This window comes from Triticum aestivum, chromosome 5A (assembly GCF_018294505.1).
Source record: "Triticum aestivum cultivar Chinese Spring chromosome 5A, IWGSC CS RefSeq v2.1, whole genome shotgun sequence".
NCBI classification, from domain to species: Eukaryota; Viridiplantae; Streptophyta; class Magnoliopsida; order Poales; family Poaceae; genus Triticum; species Triticum aestivum.
In genome coordinates this window covers 505,337,811-505,364,586 of record NC_057806.1, presented here as the reverse complement: position 1 = coordinate 505,364,586, position 26,776 = coordinate 505,337,811, and the positions used below count along the sequence as shown (strand labels likewise).

Here is a 26,776-nt window from a genome sequence, read left to right as displayed (position 1 = left end):
ACTGTTTTTATAATATATCTATTTGACATATATGGAAGCATAAGTGAAAGTAAAAAAGAAATAAAAAAATAAAAGAATCATGAAAAAGACGAGATTGTGCCCTCCCTGTGTTTGGGCTGGCCCATCTTGCTAGAAATAAGGGCGCGTTTGGACATCCTTGAAAGGACTACAAGTTTTGCAAGCAGGTGGTCATGTCCATGGTAGGCAACCATGTCAGGTGTGAGCGATTTCCGACACTGTATGCAAGTTGCGACACGTCCGGCCATTTATCGGCCTTTTTTACTAAAAAAATCCATAAAAAGCAAAATTTGTTGAACAGCAAAACAACTTGACATGATGCGTACAATTGATCATACAAGATCATACTCTCTCTGTAAATAAATATAAGAGCGTTTAGATCACTACTTTAGTAATCTAAACGCTCTTACATTTCTTTACGGAGGGAGTACAAGGTATGAGGTAGACCACGTTTGACTGTTGTCACGCGTTTGAGGGGACAACTGTGAGGTTTTTCTTTCTTCCAATCGAGCGAGGAAATGCAGTGCACCAGATCAATAATTGAGGGGTGCAGTTTGAAAAGCTAAACGAGGGAGGGAGACTTGAGACTTGACTCTCGCCACACCTCTCGGCCGGGCCTCCAGCGCCCTTGCATTTCCGGCTCCGCTGCCGGGAACCAAGACACGCCGACCGCCTCCAGCCACCATCGGCCGTCCCTGACCTCCAGCCGCTGAACGCCGTCCGGACCTCCATCAGCCGAGCACCTTCCACCATCTCCTGACCTTCAGCCGCCGGATTTGACCTGACCCTCACCGCTTTCTGCCAAGGTAATTTACCCCCACCCCCAGCCTGATTTTTTAGTTCCATGTGGATTTTACTCTCATCTCGGCATACTCTCCAGCAAATTGCCGGACGATTTAATGGCGGATCCGGTGTCCGCTGCTGCCGCTGTAGGATGGGCCATGAAGGCCGCTGGGTGGGTCGCCTCGCCCATCATCTCCGAGCTTTACAAGAAAGCCTCTTCCCTCCTCAATTTTGATGCATCGCGGAAGCTCAAGGAACTGGAGCCAAAGATTTTGCTGCTGCAGCGCGTGATGGAAATAGTTGAGGAGAGCCCTTACAGGCCTCATCTAGAGCAGCTGTTCAACGATCTTAAGTCTGCTTTCTACCAAGCAGAGGACATCTTGGATGATGTTGAGTATTACCGTCTTGAGAAACAGATACAAGATGACTATCTCAGGTCACAGGTGCCCCGCCTCGACGCAGCAAGAATCATGTGAAGAAGCTCTTGACGTCTGCCATGAAAAAGTGCAACTTCCTGAAAGACCAGGTGCTTTACTGCCTCTATATGTGTTTGTATTTTCTCTCGGGCATAAAAAGGTTTTTTTTTAAATTATAGCATGAAAATATGTTAGAATTGCAAAAGGAGAGTATATTTGGGGCTCTACCCTTGATTTTCTGGTTTATTTGGGGCTCACTGGCCTTACAACTTAGCAACCATATCCTTTCCTAGCAAAAGCGATGAACCATATTAAAAATAATCTTATTTTTGCTAATCAAGCTGAAAATTAAAACTAACTTCAGTTTTTGTAATGTATGTTTCTCGGATCCGTAGAAATATTTACTCATTCATCGACTTCTCGCTTGGTATTTTGTTTTGCAGGACTCTAGCATGTCAAAAATCGAGTTGAAGCAGAGCCTAGAAAAAATAGAAAAGGTCATAAATGATGCATGTGGATTTTTTGAACAGATGAACTTGCCAAACAAAAGTAATGCTAATTTGAGCAAACCTGCCAGCTCACGAGGTGCGGTCACTACGGCGAGGCCTCCACCTCTGGTAATCGGAAGAGATAAAGATTGTGATAACATAGTTGCAATGCTTCATGATAAGGAAGAAGATGCTCAACCAGATACCAATAAGGCTCAATGCTATTCCGTAATCGGCATTCATGGCATCGGTGGTTCTGGAAAATCAACCCTTTCACAACTTGTTTGTGCTCGTGAGGAAAAGGATGGCCATTTCAACCTTGTTATGTGGGTTCACGTTTCACAGGATTTTAGTGTGGATACCATTTTCAGGCAGATGTCTGAGGCCGCTAGCAGGACCCCGTGCCCTCAGTTCAATAATCTTGACACCTTACAGACTAATTTGCAGAAGAAACTGCATGGAAAACGGTTCCTCTTGGTACTAGATGATGTTTGGTACAATAATAGAGATGTGAGGCAGTATGAGAAGCTGCAACAGATACTTTCACCGCTGAACGCTGGAGAGGCAGGAAGCAAGATCCTGGTGACTAGTCGAACTAAAGACGCATTGATAGCTCTGGGTGCTGCAGAGCAAAGATGTATTCCCATGTCACTGCTAGATGAAGATGTCTTCCTGAAATTGTTCAAGCACTATGCATTTCACAACGTGTGCGTTGCTGCTGATGACCGGATAAGACTCGAAGACATTGCAACTCACATTGCAAAAAAGCTGAAGGGATCACCTCTGGCGGCCAAACTTGTTGGAGGGCAGCTACGTATGAGGCCAAACATCGATTACTGGAGAAGTTCCCGAGATGGGAACCACTTGGATGACACCATGGGAGCTCTGTGGTGGAGCTACCAACATCTTGATGAACAGGTCAGACGATGCTTTGCTTACTGCAGTATTTTTCCTCGAAGACGTCTCTTGGAACAACATGAGTTAGTTAAGCTTTGGGCTGCAGAAGGGTTTGCTAGAAGTAGCAATGAAGGGAAGGATTTGGAAGATGTTTGCCAGGGATACTTTGATGAACTGGTGTCAGCCTCATTTCTGCAACCTGAAGTAAAGAAGTACTCCAGTAAGAAGGACACTTATATAGTTCATGATCTGTTGCTTGATTTAGCAGATAGGGTTGCTGGAAGTGATTGTTTCAGAATAGAGAATCAATGGAAACAGATAGGAGATGGCTTAATAATGGAAGGATGTGAAGAGGAAGTTCCCCCAGACGTCCGCCATCTTTTTGTTCAGACCTATGGTTCAGAATTGATAAATGAGAAGATATGCAAATTGGACAACCTGCGCACTCTCATCATTGATGGCGTAGATGTCAGAATACAAGTTGAGGAGAAAACCGTCAAGAGTCTGTTTGTGAGGCTAAAGAAGTTGCGGGTGCTTATCATACCTGTCTATAATGATCAAGGTACATTTTCAGTCCCAGAATCTATTGGTCAGCTAAGGCATCTACGGTATCTACGGCATCTTCCTTTTGAGACTAGATTTTTCTGGTGTTGAAAATCTGGTGTTCAACTCTCGTGATGACATGTTTGGCCTCATCAACTTGCGACATATGGCCGGAATGCCGTTTCTGAAAATACCAAGAGTTGGCAGGATGACATTGCTTCGAACGCTGCAAAAAATCAAAGTGGGAAAGGAACAAGGGTGCGAGTTGAAGCAACTCGGCGGCCTCAACCAGCTCCGTGGCAAACTGAGTATCGCGGGCCTCGAAAACGTCGAGACCCAGCAGGAAGCTCTTGAAGCCAAGCTGGGCGACAAAGAAGGGCTCACAACATTGCAACTGTCGTGGGGTCATGATCATGATGTGAGAGGAGAGTTGAAGAAACAGGAGGCTCACACAGAGGTGCTGGAGGGTCTCTGCCCGCCCAAGCATCTCGAATCACTGACCATCTACTCTTACCATGGCTTGAGATACCCAAGTTGGATGATGGGTGAGCACGGCGGCGGCCCAAAGTATGTGAAGGAACTCAGCCTCTTCCATTGCAGCACAGAGCTTGGTGGGTTCTGGCCTCACCTCCGTTCGTTCTACATGTACCGTTGCAGCTCGTCCACCATGCCGGATCACATGGAGCACCTGACGTCGCTCAGGCGCCTGGACCTCGACTGGTGCCCGAACATCCGGTCGCTTCCGACGCTGCCGCGGTCTCTTGACTACTTGAGTCTCACCTTCTGCCATGAGATGCTGATGAGTGCGTGCAGAAGAGCTGGAGACCCCAACTGGGAAAAGTTTCAGCACGTTCCTTATGTATGTGTCAGCGACTTGGAGGTAATAATAGATCACCATATCTTCCAACCGCAAAAAAAAAAAAAAACACCATATCTTCCTTGGCATTGTCAAGACTTGTCATGATCGTTTCTTAATCCGTTTGATAAACTGTCAAACACAGGACGACATAGTGGAGACGAGAGCCCGTGTAGATGGCGGCGGCTCTTCATCATCATCAGCGCCCAAGACTCCCTCGAGCGTGGAAGCCGTGTGTGATCCTTGAACCTGCCTGCCAATAATACACTTACTGAGTTTTCAAAATAATGTACTTACTACTTGGTCTACTGTACGTATCTTGCTGAGTTTGCGAGTCAACGTGCAGCAATGTCCTGTAATAATGCTGTGAAACCGTGAATGAACACTGAGCTTGCCTTGTTTCCCTTGGCATGTACTATGAAAACGAGAGATGCTCAACATCCACATTTATTTGTTTCCGATTGGTTTGCAGCCAACTGCTTGTACTACTTCTACTTGCTTTCTTGCCCCAAACCCAAAGACATTGCTATGTCTCTGGTGTGTTTTATTCCAAGTGTTGATGATTACTATGGACACTGGCGCTGCAGCAGATCAGCAAACATATAGCCAAGCAGACCACTCTATATGCACATTACGACTGACAGGTTGCCATCCTAGGTTTGGTATTATTCTGATTGCCATCCAAGGCTCAAGAGGCTGAAGAATGGACCAAACCAACGCACACATCTCAACATGTCGACACAAATTTACTCAGCATTCAGACCAGTTTTATAACTCCAAAGGAAACTTATACGGCGAGATCAGCAACATATAATCCAGCAGAGCACCTTGTATGTACATTATTATACTTAGATCTAGATTGAACCCACAATTGTCTAACATCATCATCATACTACTATACTTCCATCACATTTTCTTCAGTGAGAGTCACTGGAATGACACCAAACAGATATATTGCTCATGTGCACCACATACATAGCTCGTCGAAAACACATGCACTTTGCAATCAGGCCAAAGCATCAGTACGCGTTGTCAGCGGGGCCGTGGTAGTTTCTCCTCCTCAGCTGGGATTCCGCTGCGGGCTGCTGGAGGAAGATCTTGGTAGGATCATGTGGATCGACGTACCTGTAAACATCAGACCACAAGTGAGTTCACAGCACAACAGGGGAATAGCTGCAAGGAGGAGATTGGGAAATTTCAGATTGGTGCACTCACGCATGGCGCATCATGTCATCGACAGGAGTCTGCGCTGCCTGCATGGGGTCCACACGGGGCACAGTAGCGGGCTGGGCTTCAAACTGATTGTAGCGCCGCACTGATGTGATCAGGTTCAGGAAGAGTGGCACAAAGGTACCGCATCCACCTTCCTTGAACAAGATCTTGAAGGTGTGGGTCGAGTACAGAGCCCTGTTCTGGCTCTCTGGAACAACCTGGATTGAAACCCACAAGGTTAATATCTTGGTATGTGTGTTTAGGAATGTAGGATGTACAAGCATTCTCCAATTACGAACATAAAAAAATGTTCAGTGACAACTCACCGGCTCAACGAACCCAGAAATATTGTTGCAGTGAAATATCGGTTGGTTGAACTTCTCACCGTGCACGTACAGCTGCAAACAAGTTAGGCATGTCAGAGAATTTACATTTTGCTGTAAACTCATGATGTAATGAAATTATTATTAAGGAAGCAACATCAATTGTTCCTTTCACAGATTCACAGGGGATAATAGGGTCATTTCAGGATGCATTTGCTCACCAGGGGCATATCAAAGGCAAAGAAGTTGCCAACAGGCTTGGCGGCGACAAACACCATCCTTATGTTAGAAAGGTATATGGTGCCCTTTGTTTTTGCGTGACCGCCGGGCGCCCTGAGAACAGGCGAAGCAACCATATGAGACTGATGATAGTATTCAGTTAGTTATTATTGTGCAAAGCAGTGTTTAATTCAATATAAGATAAAAACCTAAGCCGAACATAATGAGAAAGCCTTCTAAATGACTCAAACAACGAAAGCGTTCCTCATCTAACTCATGGCCTTTCTTAAATCCCAAACCATACAGCATGCAGCATTATTTTTCTCCTTGTCACCCGGAAGCTCCAACCAAGCGTTCCAAATTATCTAGTAGTGAATAGATACAAGCTATGTAGGCCAACCACGCATCACCAACACATCAAGCCTTCCGAGATTGTACGTTTACAACCCCTGAAGAAGACGAGGATGAAGACGAGCACAGCTAAATTAGTTGCAAGGCGACATGCCAGCCACCGAAGGGCAAAATTCCCCTCTCAAACCAAGGGCTCGGCTCAATTCGGGCCGCCCGCGCCACCCGGAATCTCAGATGAGCCGATTCCGAAGAGATGCTAAACCCCCCACCGTTTCTTCGCGTGCACCCCTAACCTAACCCCAATCAAAATCCCCATCCAGACAGCGCGATCGCTGGCCACGCTAGATCGGAAAAAAAAAAAAGCAATCTGTCCAGGCGAGGCGAAAGCAAGCGGGGCGAGAAGAGGGAGGGGAGGGGATTACGCACGAGGGGATCTTGTCGACGTGGAACTCGACGCCGTCGCGGGCGAGGACGAACATCTCGCCGTGGAAGGGCACGGGCATCCCGTTCCCGAACAGCTGCGGGTTCTCCGCCATCTCTCCGGCCGCCCGCTGCTCGAGCCTTGGTTCCTTCCTTGCTCCGCCGCGTCGCCGGATGGATCAGGGGAGCGGCGAATGGGTTGGGCTGGCGAGGCTGGCTGGGACGCGGTTCCGATTCCCGGGAGGAGGGTGGTCTGGGTGCCTTGGTGGCGAGGCTTCTCGAAGCGGTCGACTCGGGTGGTTTGGCTTTGTTGCGATGCGACTATGGGTTGGGGTGGGGGTGGTCGGGTCCGACGCGTTTATGCGAGCGAGAGGGGATCGATCGCGTGGGCCGCTCGATCTCTCGGGGCAGGCGGAGAGCGTTCCAGACGCGGGCCGAAGCGTGTCCCTGCCGCACACCCGTGTGCTGTACGTATAATAACCGTGGTTTTGTTTTCCTTGGCCAAAATGTTTGTTAAGAAATTTTTTCTTTCAACATCAGTACACACACAGGCGCTCGTACATACGCGCACACAACGTGAATCCACAAACCGCCCCATCCATTCGGACCGTGCGGTTTGGAAGTGTTTTGGTCTCGAACGTCCTTTCTCGCCCGAAGTGATCACCGCCACACGCATGCCGGCCCACAGCGAACGCGACCTCACACTGGAGCCGTCATTGAAGAGGCGCGCCGGCCCAGAGCGGACGCGACCTTGCGCTGGAGCCGACATTGAAGAGGTGTGCCGCCCGAAAATGTCACCCTCGCCGTCTCCCCATGGACGCCTCCGCGTTCAAACGACAATTCGTTTTGTCCACCTCGCTCCAATAAACATGAGCGGTTGCCGAGGAACCAACTTCGGTGCCACCTGTTTGTTCGTCTACCGCGCACCATTAACCACCTTGCCGCCTCGCTTGCCATCCATCTGCAATTTAAACATCAGGCCTAGCAATAGCTGCATCCAACCTTTTTCGCTCCCTATCTCCTCTCAGCACCACACCCGCCATGGCTTCCTCGAGCTCCAAAGCTCTGTGGGATCGTCCGAACAGAAGAAGGAGATCGCCGCCATTGCTATGGAGGAGGCGGTCGACGACGAGCCGGCCCATGCCGACATCACCAAGGGGGAGGCGCGACTCACTACACCGACATGGTGCTAGAAGGGTGGCAGGTCGCATTCGGCATCGCATGTCGACCAGGCGTACAAACCTCCACCTCTTCGACAAGCATCGACGCGCGGATGAGAAACTCACTACTAGCACGGGCATCGTGGCGGACGTGGACGAGCAGGACACACTTCTCCTATACTACATGCCGCCCACGACATCCGTCGCGAGCTTTGATGCTAGCGCATCCCGCGGGCGAAAAAAGAAGCTGTCTTGGCGAAGATCAACGAAGCGGCGACGTAATTTGACTAGGGCACATATGACATTGCCAGCTCCGCGCCGACCACGCCCCGACGGCACGACGAGGAAGCGGGCACGTCCACGGGCGCTGCCGGCGGCGAGGAAGAGCAGAGCATGGGAGGCCACCGGTGCTTGGGTGCCAAAAATCCAAGGTTGAATAGGGTTTAATTCATATATGTCAAAAATCATCTGATTTTATGTAAAAATTATCCAAATTTGAATGAAATTCTTCTAATTTATTTAAATTTGCATTGCTTATCTTTGTCAAATTCCATTAGAAATGTAACCAGACATTTGCTGCTACAGTTGGATGGCATGTTGCGCTGTCTGATTTGAGGGTAAGCGTATGAGTTGCCCTAAGTTTCTAGATGATTCATGTGATTATACTCAATCCTTTAAGGAACCTAAATGAAGATCAAGATGCAAAATGTGAAGCTAAACATGAAGATTTAAAATGAACTTTGTGTAACTTTTGGTTTTACCAGATATCTTTGTTGTGCAATAAAATCATATCATTTGCAAAAAGGAAAAATGGTTTATATATGTAAAAAGGGTGGCAACAAAAAATAAACAATTTCTGTCAATGTGGTGTTGCCTATTCAAAAGATCATAAGTGCTGCAAGAGAAAACAAAAAAAATCTCCAAAAACTACATGAAGGCAGAAAATGCACCAGAGAAGTAACAGCACATTATTCCATATGTTCTTTTCCTTTCTCTAGCTGGATAAATCTTGCGAGCCTACACCGACAACAACAACAAAAACGTAACAGAAGGAACAATTTACAGGCTTCTTGCACAAGAATTAGGCACCAGCGAAGCATTTCCAACTCTCCATGGGCGTGCCTACCCACGTTATGACCAGCTCCATTGCTGAATGAATCTCAAAGTTGCCGTTCCTCCTACGGGATCTCACCCTGGTGGTACAGGTACAGGCCGAAACCAAACCGGGCGCAGGCCTTGCTGAATGCTGCCTCCTCCGCAGCCGCAACAGCGTCGTCGTTACGTCCCTCGTGCACCTTTGCCGTGCCTGTGGCGTCTCTGAAAGCCTATACCATGCAGTTACGAGTGCTGAGTTTAATTGCAAGAAAATGAGAAGTAAAATGAAAGGTTGTTTCAATGAGTCCATAATGATGATCGACTAAATAAAATTGGTACAGAGGGTTCGACTCGACTCTCCATGAGTCGATGTATTACCTCACCAATTTCCACTCTATGTTAACTCAAAAAGTTGACATTCGAAAGCTATTAATCGAGAATATATGCTGGACAGATAGATGCTAGTTCTGCCAAAAAGAAAGAAGAGAACATATACCTCTCCATCCGTTCCTTTCAGAATCACTCGATAGACCACGGTCACAGTTCCACTGTTGGAATAAATAACATCACGAACTTCACCACACCAACCTGAAAATATAGTAATCATTGATCACTTCTCTTTACTCCACCTGGTAATTTCTGTATTTGATGTTTCACATTTGCTTTCCTCCTATTTTACTATGTGGGTATCTTCAAGTGTTGATGTATGATCACAGTAGTTCAATTATCAAATCCAACGAAACGCAAAACTTTTAGTAGCTGAAACACGGCACCGTCACCAAACACAATGTCAGAAGAGTATAACGAGCCATCATTCTGGTTCTCTATAACAAACTAAAAGGTAAGGCATGATAAAAGCTGGTCACGTGTTCTTGATAAGATGGTATTTCTTAATATGAAGTTTGTGAGGACAAGTACATGAACCCAAATACAGACTTGGAACTAAAGTCCAATTGAAACAAATAGAGAGGAATTTACAAGGAAAGTAAATTTTAATCGCAAATTGGCATTTGTAATTTTAACGAGAAATCACCTGGTGCATAAAAGCTGAGCATTCTGTTGGCATGGTACCTGCACAATCAGAGATTAAAAAAAAACTGTAAGGGGAAATGCATCACCTACATATGTTTCTCTATCAAACTTTGTTAAAAAAAAGTAGCCATAGTAGAGATCAGAGTTATGTCAGTAAAATTATTGCCAATGACTGATATTGTACGTCAGTGTTTGTCAGGCTTACTTCCACTGTATCAATTAATAATAAAGGGTCACTGAATCCAAGTAATCATCGCAAGCTTAACATGGGATATGTAGCTACAGCCTTTCTTATCAAAGGACTAGGAGCAGCAAGTTAATTATTCCACCCTTCATCCAACAAATCCAACCCATGGCAAAAGAAATGCCCTAAAGTAATCATGTTAATGAGCGGACAGGACAAGCTTCAAGATCAGGGGATCTAGATAGGAACAATCTTTTATCAAATGGAAAAGGTATCTTGGTTGAATGTTTTAGCTTAAGAGGTCTTCAGATAGGCTAGACACGTCACTCTTCTGACAAGAGGTAGATGACAAAAGTAACTCATACTTGAGCTGCACTCTACTCTCCTATTATTTAACCTCAGAATAGTTTCTCCACTGGCTAAGATAGGCTAATATCATGGTGATTTATTTGATTTGGCATAAAAAGCATACAGACACCACTGTATTATTTTCTCTTTACAGAAAAGGAGACCAAAATGATGTAAGTCAGCTGACAGCGGCCGAATTTAACAGTCACGAAATGATTAGTAACCGTATAATGTTCCAGCTAAAAAACTATGTAAACTTCATTGTTTTATCGAAAAATATACAATATTTTGTAGATTTAAAACCAGAGGCCCACGCTCCATTTTAAAAGCAACATAGGCACGGTGGTGTTAGAATAAGACGATATGCAGCGAACACATAACTGCAGCTGTTATCCCCTTATACAAAGTCCAAAGTACCAGAGCACTTCCGCTAAAAGGGCTGTATATGTAAACTTGAGTGTTTTATCCGAAAAATATACAATAGTTTTTAGATTTAAAACCAGAGGGCCACGCTCCATTTTAAAAGCAATATCGACGGTGTTAAGAAAAGATGACATGACAGCATACACATAACTGCTGCTGTTATCCTCTTACAAAGTCCAAAGTACCAGAACTCTTCCGCCTTTTATTTAGTTAGATAGATTAACAGGAGTGTCCAACCTGTCCTTGTCTAAGACGCATCACTTGATCAACAACACCAAATAATTGACCACTGACTTTTAAATAACCTTATCTACCAAACCCTGAAAGTGGAACAGAAGAAAAGTGGCTCAAGTAACCTTACAGTCTATCGGATGTTCCGGACCTACCAACAAAGCAAGCAACAGCCTAAAGTTGCAGAACATTAAACTATCTAATCACAAGTATGGTCAATCTAGCAAACTTATTTTATTGGCCAAGAGAAAGTTATGGATTCAGACAGATGAAATCATGCAAAGCAGGTCAGGTCTTCTTCACAGCCATCCTATCTTCATTTGCTCGTCTGTCAAATCTAGCAGCTCCTAGTTGGATACTTGGTTTTTTTCGAGGACAACAGTGAACCTACTATGCAAGAACGACTAGAGAAGGAGTGAACTGAACTACTGTGCGAGGTGGAACTTGGATGAGCTACCAAGGTATTAATCCTGCAGTAGAAAAGTTATGCCACCACCAAATGCGTTTGTCCGGACCGTTTCAATTTGTCCAATCCCACCACCCGAATTCAGAGGGTAAACAATTAGAGAGAGAAGAGGCAGTAGCTGCGGCCATGAACTGGCAACAAGCTGCAGGAACCAATCCTATGAAAGCCTTGCGCCCACTAAATTCCCACGAATATCTGGAGTCTCTGGAAGGGAACCAGCATCTACCGACTGACCGTGATGGCCGACGGCGAACAGCAGCAGTAGCACGCACGCAGCTAGCACGCGGCGGAGCAGATCAAATCGAGCGGGGAGAGGAGACGGCGGGTGGGTGGGTGTCGTCGTGTCGGGGGAGTTAAAAGAGTTGGGCGGTTGCGCTGAGCGTCGTACCATGGGACGGTGTTGGTGTCGGGGTCGATGATCTTGTCGGGGACGCGCTTGTTGAGGTCCCTGAGGATCTCGACGAGCGGGCGGGTCATCCCGGTGGGCTTGTCGAGCGGCACGACGTAGTTGGTGGTGGGCACCCCCTTCCCCACGCCCCCGTCCAGCCTCGCCGCCACCCGCGCGCCCCGCCCAAGCCGCCGCCGGCCCTGCCCGCACCGCCAGCCTGCGCCCGCGCCCGCCCCCCTCGCGGGCCCGAGCGGCGCGGCGAAGGGGCGGACCCCCGTGGCCGCCGCGGCCTCCATGCTTGGCCGCTGCCCGCCGGGGTTGACTCTGCGGAGGAATGCGATGCGCGGTGCGTCCGTGGTCGATCGTGCGAGCGGTGGGAGGGAGGGGGGAGAGGTCAGAGGGAGGCGGGTTCTGGAAGGGGGGGAGGAGGGGAGTAGAAAAGGACCGGGGGTTCCGGCTCCTGTTCCGCGGCTCAGATTCTCTAACTTGCTTATAGCAAGTCAGAGGCAGCCCAGCGCACGCCAGATGCCGCTCGTTCTCGATCGGTCGGCTGCTTCTTTCGATCCCTCACTCAGCCTAAAATAAGCAGCCCAGCCCAGATTTCATAGCCCACCTAAAGACCTACTTCAACACAGTGGAGGGAAAACAAAACTTCAGGCGGGAGCACGAGAGGATTTTGGCGGGGAAACGTGGGCTGCGCTGCTCTGTCGCGCGCTGTCTCAGCTTTAGGCGATCGCTGCGACAACTCCAAGGAAATCAGCTGGCTGATCGAGGAAAACTTTTGGCGATCGATTCCAGCCATCGTTCCTCCTCCTCCTCCTTCCAGATTACAGGTAGCAACCACAAATCTCCCCTCTTTGTCTTGTATTTTCTTCACAAATTGGAAATTTTCTTACTTGTATTTGTTCATGATTCCTGCAGTAATTATTGTGTTCATGTCTTCAAATTAAGAGATAATGGCAGAAACCAACAAGTAAGTTAGGCTTACACTGGAATTCCTTTGCTGACATCTAGATCTATAGCAAGTTAGGCTTACACTGAAATTACTTATATATTTATTTTGGTGCAGGGAGAATGTGGTCCGTACGTCCTTACCTTAAGTTGGTCAGAAATTCACAGACTTGGCTGAGGCATGGTCATTTTGGGTTAACTATGGAGGCCGGGCAGGTTTTGAGGTCAGAAAAAGGTCAAGCTGGAAAAGTAAAATTGATGGAGTGGTAACTTCATGTAGATATGTGTGTGCAAAGGAGGGTCGTCGAGTACAAGACAAGAGGGATCATCTCACAAAGAACCCTAGAGCTGAAACAAGAACATATTGTGATGTCCATATGTGTCTTTCATTAGATCGAGTGGCAGGACATTATGAAGTGGTGGAGGTAGTGCTTGCTCACAATCATGGTGTCTACTTACCACAAACTTTCCATTTGATGTCATCACAACGGAGGATTTTAGAATTGCAAGCTGTTGAAATTGAGGCTGCCGATGACTCTGGAATTAGGCCAAGGCATGCACATGACTTGGCTAGTCGCCTTGTTGGGGGGCCAATGAATCTCAGCTACACGCCTCGTGATCACAAAAATCACTTGCAGAGCAGGCGCCAAAGAGAGTTAGCATATGGTCAGGCGGGAAGCATGTTGAAGTATTTTCAACAAAAGCAGGCTGAGAATCCGTCTTTCCAGTATACTTTACAATTGGATTTCGAAGAACAAATAAGTATTATATTCTGGGCTGATGCAAAGATATGCATTGATTATGCATACTTTGGAGATGTTATCGTCTTTGACACTACTTTTGGCACAAACAAAGAATATAGACCTTTTGGTGTTTTCGTCGGATTCAATCATTTTAGAGAGACCGTTATTTTTGGTGCTGCTCTTTTGTTTGATGAAACACGTGGCTCTTTCAAATGGTTATTTGAGGCTTTTGTAGAGGCACACAACGGAAGGCAGCCTTTGAAGAGGCATTTGACATCATGAGAAATAAGGTGGATAAGAAGAAGGCCTCATGGCTAGATAGCATCTACAAGTTAAAAGAAAAGTGGACTGAATGTTACATGAGGGATGTTTTCACATTGGGAATGAGAAGCACAAAATTAAGTGAGAGTTTCAATAGTGATTTGAAAAAACATCTCAAATCAGATTTTGACATCATTCGCTTCTTAAAACATTTTGAAAGGGCTGTGCAAGGAAAAAGAAACAAGGAGCTAGATGCAGAATTTGAAGCTACTAAAAAACTGCCTAGAATAGGGATGGAGACTCCTATGTTGTTGCAAACAAGCGAAGCTTACACACCGACCATATTTGAAGCATTCAAATCTGAATATAGAAGATCCATGGCTGCATGTAGTAGAGCATTGGATGGAGATAATACATATGCTGTTACAATTGTGAGGGCTAATGGTGATTTGAGTTCCGAACTAGAGCGCATAGTTGTCGGTGATCCCTTGGAGCAAACGGCTTCTTGTAGCTGTTTTCAGTTTAAAAGGACCGGAGTATTGTGTGCGCATGCTTTAAAAGTTCTTGACTTGATGAATATCAAGTTATTGCCAAACCATTATCTTTTAAAGAGATGGACCCGAGAAGCAAAATCTGGAACTATACAAGATACCAAAGGAAGGGATATAATTGAAGATCCAAAATTGGATGCTATGTTGCGGTACAAGTTTGTTTCTCACAAATTTCATGATTTTGCAAGTGAAGCCGCAAGCGATCCGGAATGTATCTTGTTGGTGGACAATGCATTGGACATCCTTGCCAAGCAAGTACGGGAAAAACTAAGGATATCTAGAAGTATTTTGAGTGAATCCTCTAATGTGCAGCCTAATGTTCAACAAGATGAGGGTTTGCTTAGTTCTGCACGCCTCAAGAAAAAAGAGGTTCAACCGAAAAGTTCAAAGAGACATAAACCTTGGATCGAGAAGACACGCAAGTACAAAAAGAAAGACCCAAAGGAATCTAGCGTATGTTGCTGAAAATTCTTGCAATTTAGTGTACTTATTTATTGCTACATCATATAATAATGCCAGCTGGATGTGGCACGTGCCTCAAGGCTGCCTCTGACTTGCTATGGCTGCCCCAAGCAATATAATAATGCTAATAATGCCAGCTGCCTCAAGGCTGCCTCTGACTTGCTATATGGCATTCGCAGCCTTCAGCGGAGCACGTGCCACGGAATCTGAGCCGCCTGTTCCGGGGATGGGAAGTGGCCAGACGTGCGGAGGCGGAAGTGGAAGGTTTGGTTGCGGCGACAACAGGAGCAGCCAAGGCTAGTGGGCGCGCCCCGTGCGCCGCGCCTGCCAACTACTACTACTACCGCTTCCGGTAAGCGTCAGAGGGCCGAGGCCGGCGCGGGGTTGGTGAGCCGCGCACGGTGGTCCACGGCGCGCAGGTGGGGCGTACGGGGACGAGACGGATCGGCGTCCCATTCCGTGGCACGTGCTCCGCTGAAGGCTGCGAATGCCATATGTGCCCGTTGAATCGCCGCAATTCTGGGACCCATGCCATGCCATGCCAACGACAGCGCGTATTTTTTGAACGGACACGCGACTGTTTCCAGCCGCAGCGTGCGTGCGTGCGTGCGTGCGACCAGCCGGGTTCATGGACCCAACAAAACATACCCACCCTTCCTCTGTGCCCAAGGCCAAGTCTACTGTTCCCTTCAAAAAAAATAAAAAAGGCCAAGTCTACTGTTAGTAGTACTACATCACCATCTCCAAATGCAGGTAACAGAACATGACAATGGTGGTGTGTTCCACTAAACCCATTGCAAGAGCTTACTACCTCTGCAGCTAAATATAAGACGTCTTTGCACTTCTATAACAGGAGGAATGGAGGATCATCGTGTCTTCCAATAAAAAAGGAAATCTTCCAAGAAACACAGGGGGGTGTCATAGCTTGCTGCGCAAATGGGAAAACTAACCCATATCATCATATCAAGTGTCTCTAACCTATGTTCCATCGAATCCTACAACACTATAACCCTCCGGCAAAAGTAAGAAGGGACTCAGCTCAACAGCCAGACTCTTCTGAAAACAATCTACTCTTTCAAAAGTTTGGCAGCCAGCACTGATTCACTGGATCGGAAACGCCTGCCTGTTTCCCTTGCGTTCATCCGAGTGTCTATAACGCCGCGGTAGCCGTACCCTGTAGGCCACCACAAGCGAGTTAGCCAGGATCGCACAGAGTCACAACTGTCAAGATAAGTATAAAGAACGCTTGTAAAAGTTAAATTTACCGGCTTGAGCTTCTGTTGGAAGAGCATCTCTACTTCTCTCCGGAGGGCATCGACCTCCCCGGCGTACTCCTTCTGCTCCTCTGATGGCAGCTCCTCCAGCTGCACCCCCAGTCTGTACAGCACACTGTCTAGGCCGCATGACTCCAAGTCTGTAGCGTCCGTCGAGGGAAGCTTCAGTAGACTCCTAATGGCCAACAAAACCTGCGGAAAAAGCCATTGTCAGTCAAGAGCACACAAGGAACAACTGTCATTAAGAGTGCAGACTATGAGCTGGTAACCAATGCTAATCATAATAATGGTCCACAAAACTGAGGGAGACACTCATCTTACCTTTTCTTGAAGGTCAAGGTCAAACTTTGATAACATATCGGTGACTGACTTCAGCAAAACGCGTTCACTTAAGAAAGTGAGCCCTGAGTTTCCAGAATTTAGCTGAAAGTCCGCCAGGTCTGTTATTAGAAACACCGCCTTCTTCTGAAGCCGAAGATCAACGCTGTTGCTTCCCAATATGTGCTGCAAAAAGTGGGGAAATTTCGTCACAGCTGAACCAGTTATGTGCTTGTATTTCCAAGATAGGATTTTCACTACCTGCAACATTGTGTTCCCATTTTCCAAAGCGAATGCCTCCTGACCATTTACGTTATTTCTGATCAAAGCCGATATGGCATACATTGCCTTCGCAGCTTCTTTTGCCGAAGTGGAATAACCCATCTTCACTAATCTTGCCAAAGCTCCATAACCAAGAATCTGACCAAGAAAGAAACAGTCAGCACATGTTACATGGCTAGAACAGAAATTGATTATAACAAGTACTCTCTCCGTCCGGAAATACTTGTCATCAAAATGGATAAAAGGGGATGTATCTAGACGTATTTTAGTTCGAGATACATCTCTTTTTATCCATTTTGATGACAAGTATTTTCGGACGGAGGGAGTACTTCAACAAGAGGCACCCCTGTGCTTTGTGGGGAAACACACAAGGGAATTGGCTCTTAATAAAATGATATACACAGCTGACAATCAGTTTGAAAAGAAAATAGAAGAAACTACCACGAGGGTATAGCAATGGTGAAATAAGAGACATATAAACATCATTTTCAAGCATATTTAATGAAGTTAAAAAAGAAAAATCTACAGTAGCATTAATTCACTTATTTTAACAACACAGAAACTACACATTTCACTCACTAGAAAAGAAAATTTACTGTCCAAATCTGCATAATACTATTATAATGAAGCGGACACTATCCAGAAACAATATACATCATTGAAATCAAAATACTCCTTTGTGCACGATTAATGGCATTACCTGGCTTTGGACAAGGGCATTATTCTGACTGGCTGTACCCAGGATCCATGCAGAGGTGATCCGTATTTCTTCATTTGCATTGTTAAGATCTTGAATCACAGGAACAAGGCCCCCAATTTTGTCAAGGTCTGGCCACAGATATATGAGCAAGATACAGTTTCAGGAAATCTCCGAAAAGGTCACACACACACACACACACACACACACACAACTCTAAGCCTTTGTTGCATCTAGTTCTGGCTCTCCTTTTCTTTCTTATGCAAAAGCTGGTAAACTACATATACACTTGATACACGGAGCACCCTAGTAAATCACTACAAAGTCTACAACAGTTGTTATGCCAAACTGTAGATTATTTCCTTGGCATAAATCCTAAATGTTATTAAAAGTTAGATGTTTCAGTTATACTACAGAGTTATAGGCACTTAGGCAGATAACTCTGGTTGATTTGCACAGCAGTGAGATACTCACATAGTCACATATTGATGCACGAATAAAAGGAAATATAAATTTACCATTGGCATTATCAATGGGCTCAACAAGAATTAAAAGCTCTTGCAATGCACGCTGGCGATCCTCCAGTGAAATTGACGCATTGTTTAAGTCAGCAATTGCAATCTTCATTAAGTCAGCATCTGATGGCATCTTTAACTTCTCCATCAAGTCCTGTTAGAAAATCGATGAGATTTAGCATAGCGTGCAATCATGCTTATGCTTTGTGTCTCATCTATATACCATGTACCAGCTGTCTTCCTAATCATAAAACTCAGTTCCCAAAAGAATGCATGCCTATCTTATCTAGTTAGCATAGGTTTCTCGGGAAAATTAACATATGTATTACATAACAATGTTTTATCTTTTGTTTGACATATAACAATTGTAACGGAAGGCATAATGAAACCTTGGAAAGTTTAAACATGAATACGTCAGTGGTGAGTGGTCATTAAAGATATTAAGGCAAATACACAATATGACAATAAATAATAAGTTTGTTAAATTGACATCAGAGCAAATGTGATGATCATCCAAATCACAGCAAGCACACATCTGAAGCTATAGAAAAAACACTTCAACAACTAGGTATACTGTACAATGCAGCTGACCAATCCAGGAAAGCACTACTAAGTTCTGATGTTAATACAAGCAGACATTGCAAGTTTATACATACGACACAACAAAACCCAAAACATGAATCCTGAAGCAGCATTTCTCACCTTAATCTCATGCCGCCGCTTGAGCAGCTCATCCTCAGATAACTTCTGCACATCCGCCGCCTCTTCTTTCAGCCTTCCTGGATCTGAATTTCCTGCCTCACCAATAACAGATAGAACTCAGTAAAATGCAGCAGTGTCTCCAAAACCAACCAGACTTACAAGTTTACAGTGCAACTGCAGCCTCAAGCTGCAAGTTCCTACATCTTAAATTAACTTCAGCTTATCCACTAATAAATGAAGGATAGATTGCCAATTTTCATGGGACTAGCTACTGTATTCTGTATTTATTTACAACGTCGAAAGCCTGACTAAAAACCAGTAACACTTCGGGAGAATTCGTTGCAATCCAGTTACTAAGCAACAACCAGCAAGCAACACTACAGCTGAGAAGTCCCGCTACTCATAATCCAACATTTTCCAAAGCGGATCGAAACAATTGATCGTAGAATCTGACTATCTGAGGGGGTTTGGGGACTTCCCGTACCGATGGCCCACTGCAGCATGCTGTCGAGGGAGCCGAAGCCGCCCGCGAAGTCGTCCTCCACCACCGAGCCCCCGCCAGCGGCCTCCCGCTCCGCGGCCAGCTCCCCCTCGTCCTTCCCCGTCGCCCACTGCGTCGCCGCCCCCCGCGACCTGTTCTCCCCGTCCCCCTCCGCCGCCGCCGCCACCGCCGCGGAGGCCATCGCCGCCGGAAGGAGCAGAGCCGCCGACAGGAGAGCAGCTGCGAGGAGGAGGTTGCGGCGGCGGTGACCGGATCGCCCCGAGTGCGGCCTCGCCTTCGCCATGGCCACGGAGCAGCAGGAGTGGGGAGGGAAGAGGGTTCTTCGTTTTTTCTGTTTGGATGGAATTTTCGAGATGTGTCGAGGTGGTCTCTGCATTTTGTACGGTTCGGTAATTGCGTGGTTTCTCGTGAGTTCGTGAGGAACACGGTATTCGCGCTGGACTCCGATCGCAGCGGGTCGAGGGACGGGTTTGTGAGGACTGCAGTTGTTTAGGGGGGAATCTGGATAAACGCGACTGCGTGGAGCCCCTGGTTCGGTGTTCGGAACACTCTCATTGGCTCGGTGACATCACGCCGGAGAAGATACGCGCTGACCGTTCGTTCGGAAGTGGACGGCGCGATGACGCATCGCGTTCGGGCTCGCTTTTACTGTACGATTTTGCGTGTTTAAAACTGTTTTCACGAGAAGTACATGGATGAACTCGGGTACATATGAACCCATTTTGGAAAACACATTTTGCAATGTCAATTTTTTTTTAAAAAGGGTGCACGCGGACATCTCCATATTTCATGTGTGTGCAAAAAGTTTCACAGAAAAACAACTTTTTTTGTAGCCTATGCAAAAAGACAAAATTTTGTGCCGTGAAACGCTATTTAGAAGCAGTAAAATTTGTCTTTTTACTGAGACAAAACGAAAATACTTTTTTACACAAAATTTTGTGCCGTGGACGTATCTTTGCCAACATGTATGCATAATTTATTTTTTAGAATTTTTGAACATTACAAAACACGTAAAAAGTACATTTTTGAAAAGCGGGTGCAGATGCCCCCGTGTGCAGATCGTCCACTCTCTTTTCACACCTTATTCAATATCTTTCTTTTTGCAGGGAAAGAGATTATATATTACTCCCTCTGCTTTATAATATAAGACGTTATTACATCTAATATGTGACATTATGGGACTGGGACGGATGGAGTACGTAGCTAGCGATAGAGTTACACTCATAGTTCATAGCGTCAGCAATTTCCGGGGCAAAATTCTTAAGCCAGACAACACTTTGTTTCCATCGTGGTCTGCTCCGGCTGTCGGACGGGTCGCCTTGTCGGTTGACGGGTCATTTGCCTCAGACGAGTCAGCGAATGCAGGAATGATTCCCAGAGACTAGGATGGACATATGATTTTTGCTGCTTACTGATATCTCTTTTTTGCAATGACGCTTTGGAAGCGGAACCACATGCAATAAGATAGGCCTCGCGTTGGATTTGGAACGATCAGACCTTCTGATGATTATCCAATCTAATTCTTCATTGGCGCTTTGTTCCTTATCCACATATAGTCTTGCTAAATCGACATACGAGTCATTTAGTTTCAAAGATTAAGCATCTACTTGTTGGTAGAGAGTTTGTTTGTTTAAAAATTTCTATAGCTCAAAACAAAGTAGCTAGCAGATCGTCTGACGAACTATGGTAGAATAGAGTGTAGCATGGCTTGTTGGCTACAGAATTGCCCACCTTGTATCGCTGAGCTTTTGTCAGCTGGCTGTAACTCTGCATCTATGGAATAAAATTCTTTCTCCTTGCAAAAAAAAACACTTTATTTCTTTTTTTCTTTATCTAGCTTTGCCACACCGTGGTTCCACCATATTGGCATCACGGCTGACCTTCAAAATTCTTACATCTTTTTCCACGATTTTCCCACTGGGTGGTACTCGAAGCATAATGGGGTGAGTTTGGTGTCTTGACATTCACTAGCCCGAGGGCTTCCATGTCATATGTATCTACCTCGATCTGCCGGGGGAGGGGGCATACAATGCCAGACTGAGGCCCTCCTCCATGGTCGCTATTTGGGCCTCAACCACATTTGCAATATCTTGGAGACGAGGCGTTATCTTATACTAGGACAACACCCGTGCGTTGCAACGGGACATGCCTATTCTGTGCAACACCAATCAATTACAAATAAGAAGTAATTTTGACAACATGACTTATCTCCAAAATAAAATAAAATGCAGTAGTCATAATAGTCCTGCGGTGATGGATAAATGAGGAAACTGACTTTGATTTCCTGCCATAACCGACTTACACTGGCTCCAAATCGACATACAAGGCCCTTGAAACGTGTTGAATGCATCCGTTGCAACCCGGCCAACATAGCTATCACTACGAAAGGATGGCACAACTTAGAATTGGGCAACATAAAGCAGGACTTTATCGTTGTTACAAACCAAGACACTTGTTAGTATGAAATTCAGAGAAGATTGTTTTAGGAAAGTAAAAATAATACTGGGTGCACTATCAATTCATAAAAGTACCCAGATGCCTACTAAAATTAAACTGGATCAACAAATCATCTAGCAAAAATCCCTGAACATTACACCTTTTCATCATTCGCCAATTCAATTATGAAAAAACAAATCATCAATCAATGATATGAAATAGTAGCAGTATGCTGCATTTGGGCTATAGTTTCTGCAGCTGATGGAGCAAGTGCAAAAGATACCCAACACTCCACACGGCAAGGCACATCTTATTCCCTATTTTAGCTTTTGGACCAAGACCACACAGAGAGACCCGTCGTCCATGGCAAGAACTGTCCTGGCAAGGATTGAAAAGATTCAAGGCCCTACAATGGCGATGGATCCCAGTGCTAGCTAAATATGTCTTCTAATCTACTGAATGCCTGAATGCAATGCCCTAATCACGGAGCGGTGACTTTTGAATGTGATGCACTAATCTCACGACTCCTCATGTGGAGGCGGCAGATTAGCGTGCCAGGCCGCCACCGACGTCCGAGCTCTATGCAAACTTGTGGGATCCTGGGGGAGTGAGCGCCCAGGATAGTACAACACCTATGCATACACACACACACCAGTACAAGAAGTTCTCCGAAACGTCGCAGAACAGCGGATCAAGCCACCGTGTCGACCGCCGAGCCCTCCTTCCACGCTGCCGCAGATCAGTCGGTCGCCCCGTCATCGTTGACCGAGCTCTCCATTAGTGCCACTGTAGAGCAGCCTGCCACATCGCCGCGCCAAGCTCTCCATCCGACCCACCACATAACTTTGCCTTGTACTCTAAGAATATAATAGTTAGCAAATCAATTGGTTGTCAAGAAATAAACAAGCGACTGTCTTCTGTATATTAATGTCAGTTGTTCAATGAAGATGGCTGTGCATTGTGGAATTACTCCACTCAAAATACTGGAATGCCCAAACTGAAGACCTAGACACCTAACAACTATTTTATAGAGAACCCCACATAGTTCTTTTATAGAGAACTTCGCAAACCTCGACTAATATATATCATGCAGGGAAAGTATCAATCATATATATCTTCAGAATCCCCATACACATCAAGAAGCATTATATCCCTTTTCTTACTGTTAAATCATTCTTATTTCCTCCTTGAACCAAACTCGCCATGCCTATATCCTTCGAGCCAAGGGAATATTGTACTATGCAGAGGAGAAGATTAACACTCCATATTGAGAGAACAAATCAAGTTTAGTATAGGTGGTACCAGTGCCATGTTTGAGATCATGTCGTCGCTGCTGAACCTTGTACTATGTCATCTAGCAGAACACGTAATTCCTTTGCCTCGTATATATTTCCCTTGATGCATGGATGGAGCTGAACATGCCCTGAACTCTGCTCTCCTTTCCTGTTTTGACTTCAATAAACTTGAGTACATAGTATTCACACTACTACTACTGTACAACATATAATTGATATTTTACTGTGTGAAAAGAAATTAAGTCAAGACCCTGAAGAATGCTACAAAAATATCTAAATGTCCACAGCGATGTTCTTAAATTCTGGACAAAGCTTGTAACCCAGATGTAGATTTCAAGCTGGAAGTTTTATGCACAATCCTTCATATGTTTGGCAAGAAAAATAATATCAATGAGCTTCTAGCTTCTGCACCAACGAATATATACCAGAATCTAGCCTTTTGTAGCCAACCAAACCTAGAAAACAAAGTTTAGAGGGGGGTGGGAGGGGGAAATAGTCTGTCCACTTGCTCTGTAACATTAGGAGCCATGATACGTCAGTTTTTTGCTCAACTATTCGAAGTATAAACCACTTTTACTACTGAGTGCCAACTCGAGAAACAAAATCTCATATGTCATCTTACAACGTAGCAGTAAGCGTTAATTAAGAAGCAATATCTCATATTGTGTAGCTAGAGGAAATGAACATATCAGTCATGAAAGTTGACTCACAGTATTCTTCCTGGGGGCATCCAGCCCTAGTTGATAGCAAGAATTCTTCATGCAATCTTCTCCTTGTTGGTCACCTTTCCGCACGTCACCTATGACATAGTCATAACCTGCACGGGCGAGTGCCAAGAACCCAAAGTTCAAGATCAAATTAAATTAATTGCCAAATAACAACTTAGAACTTGTGAAGAAGCACAAAATGCTAGAGTCCAGAAATAGAGGCAGATTAATTCTACTAAAGTTTTAAGATATTGAAATATTTTTGGTTTGATAACATGTGAATAGAAATTTCGAAAAAATGGTGGCAAGTCATACAACAGACAGATAAATTTGTCCAAGAACTGATCCTCCATGTCCGGAGAGAACAATCACAGCTACATGGAAGATTTCAACATGTTTAATTGAAAAACTTTGAGCATATTAACATCCTCCGAAGTCTGAATCTCTCCACCTTCCACTCTATGGGCATTGTCTTCCATGCGATAAATGTAACTACTTCGCATGAAAGGTATAATATAAACTCCCAACAGAAGGTCAGAATTAACATGTTCAAATCCTGCACTTGTATTGATGGACAAAAGGTTCATGACTTGCACACAGACAACTCTTGTGGGCAAGAAAGGGACCCATTCGTTGCTGCTTCTTTGTTTCTCTGATCAGCTTTTGCTAGGACTGAACTAAAGAAGAGGTCATTTAGATTCAGAACCTAAAACCTTGCTCGTTGTAGAATCCTTCTCTGAATTCCAAACTTTTTGCAAGAGCAGTCATTGTAGATCATAATTTACCATGTGATTCATCGGAAAAAGAAAAGGAATGGAAAAATGCCATGCTACAAACATAATATAACTGAATATCGCATTGTCATATACAGTACGGATTATAAGACGCATAGCTCTAATATCATCATTTTGCAGAGGGAAAGGCTTTAGACTTTTAGTGCATTAACATCAAAAGATAGCGCTAACAATAGAAAAGAAGTGGCTTATATTTAGAGAAGTAGAACATAAATAAAAGGGAAGCAATATACATAAATAGCAAGATATTCTATGATACACACACACATCAGGTTTCTGATGGTCCACACAACATCAAAAATAACAATATATATCTAGAAAATAACTATGTAGGGTTCTGTTTTCTGATCAATTGAGAAAGCCACAGCCTCCTTCCCACGAGAGAGCATGATCCATGAATTGCAGCAGCTAGCCACTACAACATGAGAGGATCATAGTAGCTCGGCAACCGTCGGTGACCCAAGTGCAATGTAACTAACTGCTTGTGTGACCTTAATATGATTTAAATTGATGTACCCAATATGTTTGTCAAGAAAAATCCGAAAATAAAACTGCTTGTGCGACCATACGGATTAAATTGCTGAATCTCAGTATAGTGGAAAAGATATTAATAACCTACAGGGTAAGATTTCCAATCCTAATGTTTGCTAGCATGCATAACAATGTGACTCCCAGCATGCACCAACAATACGAAAAGATTAGAGCTGGAAGACATCTGAATTCCTAATACAGAGAACATGATGAGCAAAAACTAATTCAAGTTGAACAGAACCAAATCCTACAGCTCACCCATCTTATGAGGTAAGGGTTCCTGCTTCCAAAATATAATTTTCTTTGCAAATTCAGATGACCATTATAAGAATAATTAATACATGGCATGGCCATAAATTATATCCGGAACAAAATTTGTTGAAGCAAGAACTTGAGCAACTATTTCCAACTGTGTGGGTTACCTCTGATCTCTGTGGGGATGAGAAGGTCCTCAGTGAAGGACGAAGCGGCCACAGTGGATCCATGACCTGAGATGGCATCCTGTAGATGCCAAACCATAGAATATAGAGCATGTTTGCCAAAAGATCGCAGCACCTCCGATAGCTCAATTTGGTCGGATGAAGGTAAACAACAATTAAAACTAAAAAGGCGCAGCAAAGATAAACGGAAAAAAGGTGCATGGAGGTGCTGTGTCTAGGCAAAAAAAAAAAGGTCAACACCTAACTGTAACTTCTTCATACAATTAAAGAAAATCTGCAGATATACATTTGTCAAGCAATAGGAGTCGGCGTACCCATGTGTCTTGAGACTCCACATGATGTAAATTAATTAGCAAACCATTATTCTAGTAACCTGGTTCACTCCCACCATCATAACATGCTTTGAATCATATGGAAGGAGATTTAGTCTCATGATGTATTCATGTGAGAGTTTACCTTAAGGATCTGTGACTGAAACTGGCTCGGACAAACACACAAACACCTTGTGTGCAAAAAATAACTGAGAACATACACAAACACATGCTCGTCCAAATTTGAGGTGGAGGGCGGTGCAGAGGGGACGGCCAGGTCGCCGGCAAGTGCAACGACGCCCAGCTCGCGGTGGCTCTGGTCGAGCGGCGAGCGCAAGCCCTCCTGGGCAGCGCACAACAAGGAGCTCGGGCGCGCGGGAGAGAGGAGGAGCTCGGGCATGCGGACGCGGGGCAGAGGGGGAGCTAAGGTGGAAACGGTGGTGCAGGGTGCTGCCATTACCGGCGTCGTCCGGCGGCCGGCGGTCACCGGATCGAGCGCCGCGCGGGCCGCGGGCCTCCTGGCGGCTGGGATCAGGAGGCGAGGGAGAGAGGAGAGCCCGTGCAGCCGCGCTCGTGTCTATTCACTTTTTTCATTTACAACCCCGGATGAAACGGTTTTTCACTTTAAAATAGGGATTGCGGGTTGATTTCTTAGAAACAGAGGGACTTTGATGCAAAATTACTGAATTAGTATATATAGGGATAGGGATAGGGATAGGGAAAGAGGGAAAGAAATATTGGTAAATCGGGGCGACTGTTTTTGACATTTAGGACATCCACAATATATGGCCAAATACTAGTTCCAAATGGCAAAAATAGTGTTTGGAACCAACTCTCATTGTTCTACAAGCTAAGAGCATCTCCAGCCGTTCGGTCTTCCGGGGGTTTGAAATAGCGCCATCTCGGGGCGAACCGGCGATAAATTTGGCGTGGGGGCAGTTGGTTTCGCAGCCGCCGCCCCAAGGTCGCCCCAGACACTGTTTTTGTTAAAACCAAACTCGGCCGAAAATCGGGCAAACACGACACAAATTCGGGTAAACTAGACGATTTCATTGATATTTGTACAAAAAATAAAAAACATGATTTTAAAACAACTAAAACGCCAACTGAAGCGCCGCCGCCCGCTTTCTACATGCCAAGCAGCCCGTAGA

The 26,776-nt window shown here is 45.2% G+C and overlaps 4 protein-coding genes and 1 pseudogene across 6 annotated transcripts; 1 reads left to right on the top strand and 4 right to left on the bottom strand.

Annotated features, from left to right (window-relative positions):
• Positions 1-546: 546 nt before the first annotated feature.
• On the top strand, positions 547-4,439 carry LOC123104372 (putative disease resistance RPP13-like protein 1; annotated as a pseudogene).
• A 295-nt stretch (positions 4,440-4,734) lies between these two features.
• On the bottom strand, positions 4,735-6,863 carry LOC123104373 (UPF0664 stress-induced protein C29B12.11c). Its single transcript, XM_044526205.1, has 5 exons — positions 6,533-6,863; positions 5,758-5,869; positions 5,540-5,611; positions 5,217-5,431; positions 4,735-5,126 (listed from the first exon to the last, which is right to left on the bottom strand). The coding sequence occupies exons 1-5, from the start codon at positions 6,640-6,642 to the stop codon at positions 5,021-5,023; spliced, it is 615 nt and encodes a 204-aa protein (XP_044382140.1). The 5' UTR covers positions 6,643-6,863; the 3' UTR covers positions 4,735-5,020.
• A 1,647-nt stretch (positions 6,864-8,510) lies between these two features.
• LOC123101460 (DNA repair RAD52-like protein 2, chloroplastic) lies at positions 8,511-12,655 on the bottom strand. The gene is made up of 5 exons (XM_044522907.1): positions 12,479-12,655; positions 11,854-12,338; positions 9,815-9,852; positions 9,278-9,369; positions 8,511-9,011 (listed from the first exon to the last, which is right to left on the bottom strand). Exons 1-5 carry the CDS (start codon positions 12,653-12,655, stop codon positions 8,865-8,867), a joined length of 939 nt encoding a protein of 312 aa, XP_044378842.1. The 3' UTR covers positions 8,511-8,864.
• Positions 12,656-15,597: 2,942 nt separating this feature from the next.
• On the bottom strand, positions 15,598-19,502 carry LOC123104371 (hsp70 nucleotide exchange factor FES1). Its single transcript, XM_044526204.1, has 8 exons — positions 19,094-19,502; positions 18,610-18,701; positions 17,911-18,061; positions 17,396-17,523; positions 16,675-16,833; positions 16,417-16,599; positions 16,087-16,287; positions 15,598-15,995 (listed from the first exon to the last, which is right to left on the bottom strand). The coding sequence occupies exons 1-8, from the start codon at positions 19,485-19,487 to the stop codon at positions 15,972-15,974; spliced, it is 1,332 nt and encodes a 443-aa protein (XP_044382139.1). The 5' UTR covers positions 19,488-19,502; the 3' UTR covers positions 15,598-15,971.
• A 2,152-nt stretch (positions 19,503-21,654) lies between these two features.
• On the bottom strand, positions 21,655-26,225 carry LOC123104369 (uncharacterized). Of its 3 annotated transcripts, none has more exons than XM_044526202.1 (5): positions 25,771-26,225; positions 25,297-25,375; positions 23,553-23,659; positions 22,850-22,999; positions 21,655-22,404 (listed from the first exon to the last, which is right to left on the bottom strand). In XM_044526202.1, exons 1-4 carry the CDS (start codon positions 26,080-26,082, stop codon positions 22,898-22,900), a joined length of 600 nt encoding a protein of 199 aa, XP_044382137.1. In that variant the 5' UTR covers positions 26,083-26,225; the 3' UTR covers positions 21,655-22,404; positions 22,850-22,897. The 3 variants fall into 3 exon arrangements, 2 of the variants coding, with proteins under 2 accessions (XP_044382137.1, XP_044382138.1); XM_044526203.1 differs by having other exon boundaries at positions 22,850-22,990; positions 25,771-26,224; XR_006450294.1 differs by lacking the exon at positions 23,553-23,659 and having other exon boundaries at positions 22,850-22,990.
• Positions 26,226-26,776: the final 551 nt, after the last annotated feature.

Coding starts and splice junctions, on each gene's coding strand:
- LOC123104373 (XM_044526205.1), bottom strand. CDS start 6,642: ATGGCGGAGAACCCGCAGCTGTTCGGGAACGGGATGCCCGTGCCCTTC. Junction 5,870..6,532: donor CACGTCGACAAGATCCCCTC/GTGCGTAATCCC, acceptor GCCTGTTCTCAG/GGCGCCCGGCGGTCACGCAA. Junction 5,432..5,539: donor TTTCTGGGTTCGTTGAGCCG/GTGAGTTGTCAC, acceptor GTTTCAATCCAG/GTTGTTCCAGAGAGCCAGAA.
- LOC123101460 (XM_044522907.1), bottom strand. CDS start 12,655: ATGGCTGGAATCGATCGCCAAAAGTTTTCCTCGATCAGCCAGCTGATT. Junction 12,339..12,478: donor TTTCCCTCCACTGTGTTGAA/GTAGGTCTTTAG, acceptor GCTATAAGCAAG/TTAGAGAATCTGAGCCGCGG. Junction 9,012..9,277: donor TGAAAGGAACGGATGGAGAG/GTATATGTTCTC, acceptor TGCATGGTATAG/GCTTTCAGAGACGCCACAGG.
- LOC123104371 (XM_044526204.1), bottom strand. CDS start 19,487: ATGCAGAGACCACCTCGACACATCTCGAAAATTCCATCCAAACAGAAA. Junction 16,600..16,674: donor ATGGGAACACAATGTTGCAG/GTAGTGAAAATC, acceptor CACTTTTTGCAG/CACATATTGGGAAGCAACAG. Junction 16,288..16,416: donor ACCTTGACCTTCAAGAAAAG/GTAAGATGAGTG, acceptor CTTTTTCCGCAG/GTTTTGTTGGCCATTAGGAG.
- LOC123104369 (XM_044526202.1), bottom strand. CDS start 26,082: ATGGCAGCACCCTGCACCACCGTTTCCACCTTAGCTCCCCCTCTGCCC. Junction 25,376..25,770: donor TTCAGTCACAGATCCTTAAG/GTAAACTCTCAC, acceptor TGGCATCTACAG/GATGCCATCTCAGGTCATGG. Junction 23,660..25,296: donor CATCCCCACAGAGATCAGAG/GTAACCCACACA, acceptor TCGCCCGTGCAG/GTTATGACTATGTCATAGGT.